This window comes from Aphelocoma coerulescens, chromosome 1A, assembly GCF_041296385.1.
Source record: "Aphelocoma coerulescens isolate FSJ_1873_10779 chromosome 1A, UR_Acoe_1.0, whole genome shotgun sequence".
NCBI lineage: Eukaryota > Metazoa > Chordata > Aves > Passeriformes > Corvidae > Aphelocoma > Aphelocoma coerulescens.
The window spans coordinates 67,788,419-67,801,258 of record NC_091014.1 but is presented as its reverse complement, the minus strand read 5'-3'; the positions used below and the strand labels follow the sequence as shown (position 1 = coordinate 67,801,258).

Sequence of the window (12,840 nt, the reverse complement as noted above, 5' to 3'; positions counted from 1 at the left end):
GCAGATGTGGGAGTTTTTAACTTTTGCAAGACAGTCCCTTCAGTTTCCATGTGTAGAAAAGACTTGTCCCTATTATGGCAATTTTTATGAAATATTAGATCTAAAGTATCTGGCTGTGTTTCAGCTCATAGCAATAATTTATCAATAATTTGTTATTCCAATAAAATCTCATTAATGCAGAGCTACAGTTCCTTGACATTGCATCATCAAAAAGATCTGGTTAAAAACACATGACAAGACTTGGTGGAAATGATGCCAGTTCTTTTTGGGACTTTGTCCTTTCTTTTCCTCCTTTAATGGTTATCAAGGTTGGACAACCAAAACTCTAACTGCTGGACTACTTGGATAGCTCAGATTTTTTTCCTTTGCTTATTCCTGATTCAGTGGATATACATATCAAGGACATCAGCAGTGCTGTCATCCAGTTTGAATTGACCTTAAACTTATTTTTCAGTTCAGATTAGATGGCATTGAAAGTTGTATTGATATCAAGCACATACTTTAATCATGCATCATTACTAGGATGATATTTAGACTCTCTGCTGCTCCTGGTTATTAATTTCATTGCCAGGTGTTAAAGTTGTGCAGTATCATTCTTGACAGTGTCATCTGACTTCTGTGAAAACAGCTTGGAGGTATTTTTTTTTTTTAATCTGGCTACACAAAAAGAGGAAGAAAACCCTAAAAAGCCCACAACATGTATCAGCTTCTTCATGCTGATGAATGGAATGTGCTGCTGTTGTCCTTAGCATGGCAAAACTAAACTCAAATTGTATCTGTAGCTTTAGAGCGTTAAGAAATGCTATGGATAAAAGTGGATGTTTCATTTAAATGAACCAACCCCTCAGTTCTGTGAGGAGCTGAGCAGCAAATATTGACTTCTCACTTGCAAACCACATGTGGATTTGCCTCGTCGCGTGTCAGAGTCCTGTGGATACTTCTGTCCTCTTTTGTCTTTACAAAGTTCTGAGAAAACAAGCAGATGATCCCTGCAGGAATTGCACCTGCTGCTCTGAGCCCCCTGCTCTGGTGGAAGGTGTCCCTGCCTGTGGCAGGGGGTGGGAATGGGATGATCTCTCAGGTCCCTTCCAACCCAGGCCTTGGTGTGATTCTGTGATCTGTCAGTGTGTTAGGAGTGCGAATCACCCCTGGAGTCTGCTCTGTAACACCTCTGCACTGTAGATGTCTGTGTTCACACCAACTTAGTGATATTTGGGTCCTCCAGCTCGGTTTTGCTTTTTCCTGGGCACAAACAGCTCATGGATTTTTACTTCTCTTGAGTTTGCCACACAAAAAGTTGTATCTGACACTTCAGATGCTTCAGACATGTATTTAGCAGATAAAAGTAATGTAAAACCAAATACTCAACAGCACAACTTTTCTCACAGAGCTGGGTCAAGGTCTGGCATCATATTTTATGACATTATATGAAATAAACTTCCATATCCAAGTCCACTGATTATCAAGGTTTGCTAATGTGCTTTGTATTGCAAAGCAGGGACAGTTCCTGAAGGGATGGAGCAGTTGGGAATCCCTCAATAATTCAGTTTGACCAAAATAAAATTATGCTTATTTTTACTGGCATTTTTCACATGAACAATATCATCTGTGACAGAACATCTTTCAACTCTGTACTGAGATCAGAATTATGTTTTGCCCCTTGGAGACTGCCTAGCTATTACATATAGAATATTTTATTTCTAATTAGATTAAAGCTTTTTGCTTTCTTGGACTTATATATTTCACTGTTTCAGTATCTGGCTTCAGGAGATTAATATGTATTAAAAGTGAGAATTGGGATTCCTGTTGTTTCTGTGGCTTGGGATTTTTTTTGACCTGTTTTGCTGGATTTATAAGATTTTTCTTTAGTAACAGAGGGCACACTGTTCAATTTTCGCGCTGCTTATTTCATTTTCCGTAATTGAGTGTTAGACTTTGATAAGACACATAATCTCTAGTGTTGCATAGTAGTTTAATTTTGTTATCTTAATTTGTAGAAGATTTTTTAAATGCCTGTTGTTGGTAAACTGTTGGCTTAAACTGTGTTGGACTTGGCAGTGCTGGGTTAATGGTTCAACTTGATGGTCTTAATGGGGTTTTTTTTACTTAAATGATTTTATGAAAAGATGAAATGATCAGTCAAAACCCAGTCCCTGGATTACATGTCCGAGCAACCTGCATCCTCCCTCTGCTTAAACACAGGGCAGTCAGGTGTCTGAATGTGCTCAGACTGAATCCTGCCCTTGAATTCTCTGGAACTAGAAGGGCAGTTGTGAGTGCTGATTAACCTCTAAGATGCCACAAGAGCAATTTTTACCTTTAATTTGCCTTTGTAAAATACTATTATAGATAAAAAAATATTTTTTTAAATTATTAAAAATCCCCTCATAATTATATCTGTCCTTTTTCAAGCTCTCCTTTTCATAAAACTTTGCTAATGTTAAACATTTATCCTAAAAGAAAACCCTGAGATGGATATTCTTGTTTGCCTCCCCTTCCTGGATCAGTCAGTCCTTTTCTTTTCTTTTCTCCTCCAGGGCTACAAGTATATTGTGCCAGAAGGGGAGTGCTGTGGGAGGTGCCAGAAAACTGCCTGTGAGGAGCAGAACTTTTGGCCTCGGGGTGATGAAGATCCTCCTTTGCATGAGGTGAGGCTCCAGTGGGATGGACACTTCCCCTCCTAGCAAAAGCCCCCTGGAATTCTTTGTGTTCCATGGAAGGAAGTGAAGATGATATCAGCTATTTCTTTTGCACATCAAGCAGCACTGAGAAACAATGTTTTGGGTGTCCCATGACCTACCCAGTCAATTCTCACACGTGAATCCTCCCCACCCTTTTCTGGGCCTGATGTTTTCTGTACAATTACTAATTTCAGCCATGGTAGCTTGAAAGAATGTTCATTGGGTATAGTGCCTCCCTGACCATCAGCTATTTGTTTAAATTATCCCAGTTAATTTGTATTGCAATCTGCTGCTGTCTTAAAAAAAACCTTGTTAAAGTGTCATTTTGCAACCTGCCTCTTTCCTGGTTTTAACAAGGGCATTTCTTAATGTGGATCAATATTCTTCTCTGCTTCATCAAACAAGCCTTCAGAAGGCCTATTTTAATGTCCCACTGTCTCTTGCTGATTTTTTTTTTTGGTCCTAACAAGATAATGGTTACACTCTGCAGTCTGTTTTTTGCTACTACTCTTGCAACTCTTCTGTCATAAGTGAAGAACTGTTTAACCCACTAGAGGAAAGTGGTTTTTTACTAACTTTCTGAGCAAAGATGTTTGAATTGACTGCAGCTGGGGATCTGATCTTCAGTTTCACTGTTCTTGAAGTGTATTTGGAGTGGTAATAGTGAAGGAATAAGGCTGCAAAGCAGTGACCAGCTCCTCCCAGCACTGTGGCAGCATCTTCCTCCTGGCCTGTGGTGATGTCTGTTCCATAAATAGCAGTGGAAGTTCCCGCTTTGTCTGGTCTGTGGGTGATGATAATAAGAGAACTGTCAACAGGATCTCGTCTTTTCTACATTTGCAAGTGTTTCAGGTCTAGAGTCTATTGCCAGAGCCTCCTTTGGGCTTAGCAGAGCTGATTTGCAGCAGGCTGCAGCAGAAAGAGGAGCTGCTCAGCTACAGTGCAGTGCAGCCAAGTCACCAGGGGATAAATGCAGATTTAACTCCAGTTAGGAGTGCTTTTCCTTCTTCACATGCTGTCTGACATGTCCCTTTTGAAGGATACTCTGGTAATTCTTATTCTCTACAAACTCAGTGTGCTCTATAAACGGCTTGTCACCATAAGGGTTTGTGGAGAGCTGTTGAGTGACACTGTTCCTGATGCAGTAAATGTGCTTTTGGCAAGCCACCATCTGGCTGGGGTGGTCTTCCCTCTATCCAGGGGCACAAATACTGCTGTCTGTGTTTAATCCTCTCCCAACTGCTCCTCAGGTCGGCACGGAGTGGCGATCCCCCTGGAACCGCTGCATTGTCAACGAGTGTGTCCGGGTGAACAATGAGGTTTTTGTGCAGCAAAAGAATGTTTCTTGCATCCAAATGGATGTGCCTGACTGCCCAGAGGGAACTGAGCTGCGCTGTGACCAAGTGATAGACTGCTGTCCTTCCTGCAGATGTGGTAAGGTTTGGGACATGACAAACAGCATCGCTCCAGCATGAATTGTTTCATGGGATGATCTTCTGTTTCTCAACAATAACTTTAAAAGTGTGTGCTATGGAAGCATAGCCCCACTTTGAAGGGCTCCTGTGTAATTTAGACATTGACTACAGAAGCACTTGCTGCTGCATCCAAAGCCTCATGGGCAAAAGCAGAGGGGGGAAATTCTGCCTCCCATTGCCTTAAGGGAGCCCACAGGAAAGATGAAGAGAGACTATTCACAAGGGCCTGGAGTGACAGGACAAGGGGCAGTGGCTTCACACTGACAAGAGAGCAGGTTTAGATGTGATATAAGGAAGCAATTGTTCCCTGTGAGGGTGGTGAGGCCCTGGCACAGGTTGTCCAGAGAAGCTGTGGCTGCCCCATCCCTGGAAGTGTTCAAGGCCAGGTTGGATGGGGCTCTGAGCAACCTGGGATAGTGGAAGGTGTCCCTGCCCATGGCAGTGGGATTGGAACTGGATGGGCTTTAAGGTCCGCTTCCAGCCCAAGCCTGTGATTCTATGACTCCTTACATAATCTTGGCTCAGAAGTCTAAATCAGAAGATTTGGGTAGTTGGCCTCAGTCTGGGAAGACTCACAGTGATGTTTAGTTGACAAGTATGTGTGCAACCACAGGGTGAGGAGGGAGCAGTGGGAGGAGGAGAGGATATATGCTCTCTAACTTGCAGAAAATCTGAGTGCATCTTCTAAGAGTATGGGGCTTGAACTGGAGGAGAAAGTTCATCTTCTGCCATGTATTTGTTCAAAAAAAGCTTAGCTAGAGATATTTTTATGCAGCATCAAGTATAGCTCTGACAAATTGTTGCCTTTCAAAGTATAGTGTAAGGAGGCTCAGTTATGCCTCTTTCCAGTGAAACTGGATACAAATTTGTTCAAGCTGGAACTGTACTAAGTCAAAAAATCATTGCTGTGGTTGATTAAATCTTGGAACTGTCATTGTGATGGTAATGCTAAATGGAATACTTTGTTCTTTTTCAGTACCCCTGAATGGTTGTCCTTTGAATGGCACTGTTATTGGGGTAAGACACAAATTCCTTTTATTTGCTGAGATGGCAAGATACCTAAATGTATGAATGAGCTTTTGAAGGACACACACTTGTCAGAATACACACACACAGAATACAGGGCAGCTTTTTTCCAGACAGAATCTCTGCAAGTGAGACCTTGGAGTAGAAGCAGTGCCAGGGGGCTCAGCACGTCTATGTCCAGCTCCTGACTCTGCCAGGGTCTTCCTATATGACAATGAGCATCTCTGCAAAATGGGGACAGCAATATTTCCCTATCTTGAAGGATGCTTGAAAAGCATGCGTAGAAACTGTGGTAATCTGCATTTTGTAATGGTTTGCAGACTACCAAACACACAGGAAACTCTCTGCGAGGGTTAATCTCCCAAGCGATCCTTGCCCACTTTGGGGAAGCAAAACCTTCCCATATTCTGCTCAGAGGATAAGGCAGATTAAAACAAGGATGGGACTTGCTCCACCTGTGTGGAAGGAGAGGTATCCCTCCTTGGCTATTAGCAGGAACAGGAAAGCTGAGCTTCCTCCCTGTTTGAGCTCCCTCCCTCTTTTCCCTTTCAAGATCCCTGCTGATATGCCCTGTGAGGAAATTTTTTCTCAACTGCGTATTTAATGGATAGATTAAGACATGTTTAACCCAGCCCATGACAGTGGGAATGATGAGAGTCAAGCATCTGATCTCATTTATGCCAAATTTATCTTTGGAGAGCTCTGTCAATTGTCCATTGTTTCCCTAAATCCATATTCTGGCAGCACCTCTGGTGTCAAAGAGCTCTAAATATTCTCACCATCCCCCAGGGAAACAGGTTCTCTTTAGTCATTTAACCTAACTTTAACCTACTCATTCCTGCTTTGTCAACGTGTGTCTTCCTTTTTCATTTATTTAAAGGTAACTTTACTCAAATCCCTTTATATTTTAGTGATGAGGCAGAGTGAACCTTTCTCCGTCTATTTCTTGTGGTTTGGATACTTTTTTCAGAGTCCAAAGGCATAAGTTTTTATCATTTTGTTAGAGCTAAAGCCATGTCATCAAGCATCCATCATTCTGTGTAGGGATGACTTCCCTGTAGAATTAAATCCAAGGAAAAACTCTGTCTTTCTTGTCAGAACACTGGTTTAAAAGTGATAAATTTCTGGAATAATCTACTTTCTCTTTGATCCCTCTACTTGTTTCCTCTAGAGTATGTTGTCAAAACTAGCTGTGGCATCCTATGAAGACAATATTTCTAGGGAATGTCAAGCAGGACAGTAATTAGCAGCTTCTGCTACCTTCTCTTACAGAGGATTATATATCCCATATATATTTTTTTTTTCTGTATTGCAAACCAAAGCTCTTTTCAGTTGTGTGCTGTTCTTCCATGACCAACTAAATTTTTTTTCTCCTCCAACAAAATGTTCACCTGATCTGTCAAGTAAAGTATTTTTTCTCTCTTCAAGCGTTTCAAAATATTTACAAATAATTTAAAATGAAACATAAGCAAATTTTGAAACAAAATGTCAAGTCAAAGGCAAAATGAGAAGTGTCTGTTTTGAAGACTTCAAAGTAAAATGTCTCAGCTTCTGCAATATTGAAAAAAAAATCCTAAAATTTATTAAACTAGCTTTGTTTAAATGACTTACTGTAAGTTAAATAGTTGTAGGTCTGAAAGTTTTGAGCGCCTGGCGTCACTACAGCTTTGTCTTGTACTATTCTCTGCTTCAGTGACTTGTTCCAGGGTCCTGGTCAGGAAGGAAGATGTGGTGTCCACAGAAGTTTATGCTTCTTGGATTTCAAACCCTTTTCACTGGGTCCTTTAAGAATAGGCTTTCATCTTATATCAAGGGAAGACTTTGCTGCATTAACTCCTTCACTGAATAGTTCCAAGTTTTGAGTCTTTTACTGCATTTCTGGTAATTGACTGTGTCCTTAATCCCTTTACATTTTTGTCTTGTATCTGGTTACCAATATTATATTCCAGTAATTTGGTGTATTGCATCCATTCTGCTGTTCTTAACAATGCTGTGGGCTTTAACTGCAAGCTTCCAAGCAGGTGGCTGTATTTACCAAAAGGATTATCATCATCACTCATCTGTTTTCCTAGGCTTTTCCTGAGTGGCATTTTTGAAGGTGATCTGAGCAGATCTGGGCTGTATGCAGGTTATTTTGGTGGCACTGGGTTAGTGGGTGTTGACATTTCATTCCAAGCTAGCCAAGAAAGCACACGAGAGGTGTGTTATGTAAAGGGGAAAAGCTGTATCAATCCATTATTGTGTTCAGTTCTGTCACACTAAGCAAATTTTGGATGGGGCAAGACCTTCCCCTGAAAGTTCAAGGCACTTGTGTGTGAAGATTTTGTTTCAACACATCTCTAGTAATCCCTATGTTCCTGCCTGTCACAGTGATCGTCATATGAATTCAACTTTATCTATTTTGTACTTAATTGGAATGTTAGAACTATTAGAAGATACCATGAGGATATCAGTGATAACAGTGTGGCTTTGTAGATCCTTTCTTTATGATGTTAAAGCCTGGGGCTACTGAAGCATTCTTTGATAAACCATGCCACTGGTCTGCACTAGAACTGTTGCTCTGGTGTCTGACTGCTTTCCAGTGCTGAGATCAAACAAGAAATCTGAAGTTTCATAGAATATTTTCTCTCCACCTGTTGTGGTGTAACCTCAGCTGGCAGCCACCTGCTCACTCCTCACCAGCAGGATTGAGGAGAGAATGGGAAGGGTAAAAGCGAGAAAACTCCTGGGTTGGGATGAAGATGGTTTAATAGTGAAAGCAAAAGCCACACAAGCAAAGCAAAACAAGGAATTCATTCACTGCTTGCCATGGTTGGGCAGGTGTTCAGCCTTCCCAAACGAGCAGAACGGTGACTTGGGAAGTCAAATGCCATCACTCCAAATATCCCCCCTTCCTCCTTCTTCTCCCCACTTTATATTCTGATCATGATGCCATAAGGTCTGGAATGTCCCTTTGTTCAGCTGGGGTCATCTGTCCCAGCTGTGTCTCCTCCCAGCCTCCCACACACACCCAGTCTCCTCAGCAGCCTGGCAGTAGGAAAAGCAGAAAAGGCCTTGGCTCTGTGCAATCCCTGCTCAGCAATAACAACAATATCTCTTGTATTATCATCCTTGTGTGCAGCACAAGTCCAAACCACAGCCCCATTCCAGCCACTGGGAAGGAAATTAACTCTACCCCAGCCAAAAGCAGCACTCCCTCCCTCTCCCACAGCAAAATTTTGGGTGTATCCCCATGCCTGCATCCACTGAGGTTTTTTAACCCTCCATATAATGATATTCACTAGAAAAGGTTAAACCTGGGAAGCTGAAGAATCCCATGTTCAGGTCTCAAGCTGAGTTGTTCAAAGACAGGGATCTCCCCCTCGGTGTTTCCTCTTTCATCATGTTTTATGCGGTGGATCCTTTTTCTAGACCTCCGGAGAGAGTCATTACTGTTACTGGTTATCGAGGCCTGAGGATCTCTGTTGTCCTGGGGCACAGAATGAGAATGTAGCTAAAATTCTGTTCTCAGAACATTTGTCCTTCAGAGTATTGGCTCTAAACTACCCATAAATGCATTACTTTTGCACTGTTACTGTGGCCAGCTTCTTGTTTTTGCTCGGTTTGTTTCATGAGCATTTAATAATTCAAAAAGGAATCTGAGGATATGCACAGTATGTACCATGGGAAAAATGAAATCAACGGTGGCATTCCATTAATATCTAAAGCACAATTCAAACCTTTCGTAATCTAGCAAAATTGTCTATTTACCTTATTTATTTACCTTTTTTATTAGCTTTTAGAAGTTCTTTGTGAAAATCTTGACTAGGCTGATCCCACTTTATTCCTTCAACCTTTGTGGTTTGTTATTTTGGGGTTGAAATTGAAGGGCTTTGCACTTGGGTGGAAGAAAGACTTTGTCTTTCGGATTCCTTTCAGTGTAGGGTAACCAATTACTGACTCCACATCTTTTTGTTTCCCACTTAATGGTTTGGCATTTTTGCTCTGCATTTTAAATGCCATTTTTGCTTGCTTTGAAAAGGTGATGGGATCCAGAAAACAGGGTGCTGGGGAAGAGCTCGGGGAATTTTAAATGTGCTCAGCCTGATTTGATTATAACTATGGACAACTAGAGTTCATCAGTCAGTAATTCTGGGATTTTTTTGTTTGTCTTTTCTCAATTTTAAGCTTTTAGCCCTTTAGAGATTCCAAGCAGTGTTGTTACAAAAACAATAACAATTTCTGCCCATAATATGTGGGTTGTGATGGCTCTAGAATAAAAAGTGGTTGCCAAATCAATTCATTACACTCCAAAAATGAACTCTTGGCAACCACATAGAATAAAAAAAAAATCTTCCTCATGACTTTCAAGGATCCCTTTCTTGCTTGCTAGATTTGTAAGCAACAAAGGGATGCCAATGCCATTTCTCAGATTAAGGACTTCTAAAGGGCTTTCTTGAAAAATAGCCTCATGCCATGCTGCTTGTTCTGGAATCACAGATGCAAAAAATTGGGGTCTCTGGAAACTTGGGAAACATGGGTTTCTTGTTCCCCTAGCAAAGAATTACAGTGCAAGATTTAATGAAGGCAGTTTAACCTGAAGTCTCTTGTTGGTTTGAGTTTTGCTGGTGAGATGGTCGCTGACTGACAAACCGGTTCCAATGTTGCAGCACGGGAGACGCCTGATGGTGGATCAGTGCACGACGTGTGACTGCTTCCAGTCAGCACCTCGGAAATACACTCTGAGATGCACCAAACTGAACTGCCAGGCCTGCCCAGCGGTGAGTGTGAGCAGTCTGAAGGTTCTGCTTTGGAATGTGTCTGATGAGAGTTGTATTCTTCACTGTACACACCAGTTTGTTTGGTACAACTCTGAGGCCTTTGGCCTTTCTTCAGGTTCTTCTGAGAAGTCTTGGCTCTGTGTTCTTTCCATGAATTAGATGATATGCACCAAATCTGATCTAAAGATAGATAACTTTACGTGCTACTCAGCTCCACTGGCACATTTTATTGTTTATTGTAGGTTACTTAGGGCAATATAAGGTTTGGCAAATCATTTGCAACAGGAACCACCGTATCCTCTTTCCTACAGTGTTATCTGTCCCTCCAGGGACTGGCAGCTCAGCCAACTCTCCATGCTTCAGGCCTTTCCTATGACCCTTCCAGGCCGGCTAAAAATTGGACTCAGTAGCTTTTGTTTAGTTCCCAGCCCATGCCTTTGATGATTTGAGGTGATTGTCCCCACCAGTTCCACTGGTTTTTGGAAGTCTTTGCTGCTGCTTTGCTGCTATCACCTGCAAGGAGTGACTTTGGCTGAGAAAGCCAGAGGGATATAGCTCCCATTTTCACTCCACTGACTAACAGTGTGACAGGAGTGCCTGATTAGCTCTGCTCAGTCGTGTAGTTTTTCACTCTTAGCACCAGCACCTCGAGTAGAAGGAGACCTAAGTGAGTTGCAGAGGCTGTTTTAATCTCCCCGTGTCCAAAGAGCACAGACGAGCAGCTAAGTTTCACAGAAAAAAGCTTAAATGCCTCTTCCTCTTCTTCATCCTTTCCCTGGATAATAGATGGAGCCCAATGAGCCCAACCAAACCCAGGGCTTGTGTAAGTGGTGGCTGTGGCACCCAAAATCCACATCTCTAACATGATCCTGTGGGATTCCTGGCTCATGTCCACGAGAGGCATACACTGATAGGGTTCCTGGAAAAGAGAGGGGCAGAGTTTTGGATGAGTCCAATCTCCCATCCTGAAGTAGAACTGGAGAAGACTGGAAATGTAGTTAAGTTTCTGTAGGGAGTTATCTCTACCAATAAAAAACTAGAGCAAGACTGCAGGCTCAAATGATTTCCTGCAACCCTTTTTCTCGAAGAATTGTCAACACTGTCCCAGCTGGCCTGTTGAGAGTAGAAAAATGACATTGTGTCTTCCAAATGATGTCCAGGGACAGGTCAGTGTTTAGGACAATCTGAGGCCAGCCAGTTTCATGTGGAGAATGCAGCTCAGATAATTCATACGTGTTCCATCTGTCCACTGGGGCATCAAACTGTCCTTGATGCCTTTTATTTGGTGGTGTGGATGCAGCCTGTGACCAAAATGACGACATGGAATACTTTTAGTAATTTTAGACCCTAATATCACCCCTCCAGTAAGGTTTGATTGTAGACATAGGCTTCTGATGGGAAAATAAATGGCCAAACTCAGTGCTGAGCATCCTTCTCAAAATATAACTTCCACAAAATATAATCTGGCAGATGCATGAAAAAAACCCAAAGCCAGAGACATGTGTGCATATGTGTGTTCCCACACGAAGATACAAAAACACCCATTCTTGCTGCTCAATGCAAGAAGCCAGCTGTAGAAATTAAAGGTAGAGGAATCAATATAATACATGGTAAAAAAAAAAATGGGGAAACATTCCTCTCCTGCTTCTTTCACCACCCACACATTTCCCAAACAGCTCCTTTTCCCCACGTGACCCAAAAGTACAGACTAGACAGAAAACCCTGAAGAAAGGGCCATTTCCAGTTGGGCTTATTAAGGACTGTGAACTTGTGTTTGGGAGATGTGCAGCTACCCAAGGGGAGTTCCAGGTCTAGGGATATATGTCCCTTCCTAGCCATTGTAATGAATTTGTGGAGCTTAAGGGGGAAAAAAAAAATCAAATAAGATACAGAATGTCTTCATCCCCCTAAGGCCAGTGGGATTCAGACACTTCACAGGATCTTTCCTGTCTCAAAGCCTTTGACTTCATGGTATACCCAGATTAAAAGCAATTCCTTACTAATGGATAAAATTTAAGAGTACAAATGGGTTAAGAGTACCAAATCTCAGGAGCACCTGCTTTCTCCAGGATGCTGCAGTTGGGAAAGTAAAAAGCAGTGGTAATTGAAGTGCAGCCAACTCCAGCATATTCTGCTCAGGATGGTCATTTTATGACCTGCCTTAGGTGCTTATATTTTTGCAAGTAGGGTAAGTTCCCCTAAATAACAGTGAACTATGTTTTCTCCAATTATTTAATAGCAACCCCCCCTCCCCAAATTCTCTTTCTATAAAAAACATATGGATAACATGCATGCCTTCACTTGAACCAGAAAGTGTTTGTTTTCTTAAAAATGTTCATCTCATCATAAGCAGCTGTTGGTTATCTGGAGCAGCTGGGGACATTGCTGTGGGACACTTCATGTGTTAGCTCAGTTCCTTTCTGCTTGGTTCGGTTCTTTCCTTTCCATTATCCACTCTATACCTTTCTTCCTCTCCCCCTAGTACTGCTCATTCTCCCATGCTTTTTTTCCTGCCACTGTTTTTCCCTTCAGTGCTGTTTGTGGGGCTCCATTATTCCCCTTTTCTTTTTTCTCTCCTTTTCCCTTTTATTATATTGTACCTTCTCTGATGCTCTTTTACTCTCTTGTATTATCAACCATTTTCTTCTTCTTTCCACACTCCAAATTTTCCAGCTTAGCCTTGTTCTCCCTTTTCCCTGCCCACTGTTCACTAGATATCTTGTCCTTTTCTCTCCAGTTTCAACACTTCCAACTACTTTTCCATGTTGCATTGTATAGAATTAATTGGCTTTACTGAGAAACATTTTGCTGGCTATCATTTTGTCCACTGAATCTAGTTTTTTTTAAAAAACCTTCTTAAAATAAATACTGGATGCATGCTTAAAACAAACCCAGAAA

General features: G+C 41.8%; 1 protein-coding gene across 4 annotated transcripts in view; it reads left to right on the top strand.

Annotated features, from left to right (window-relative positions):
* Positions 1 to 12,840, top strand: part of VWF (von Willebrand factor) — a 140,054-nt gene that overhangs the window by 119,131 nt on the left and 8,083 nt on the right. For all 4 annotated transcript variants that reach the window (XM_069003401.1, XM_069003400.1, XM_069003402.1 and 1 more), the window contains 4 exons: positions 2,538 to 2,648; positions 3,932 to 4,115; positions 5,133 to 5,173; positions 9,832 to 9,942. In XM_069003401.1, coding sequence (XP_068859502.1) covers positions 2,538 to 2,648; positions 3,932 to 4,115; positions 5,133 to 5,173; positions 9,832 to 9,942 — 447 coding nt within the window. The remainder of the gene's footprint in view (positions 1 to 2,537; positions 2,649 to 3,931; positions 4,116 to 5,132; positions 5,174 to 9,831; positions 9,943 to 12,840) is intronic.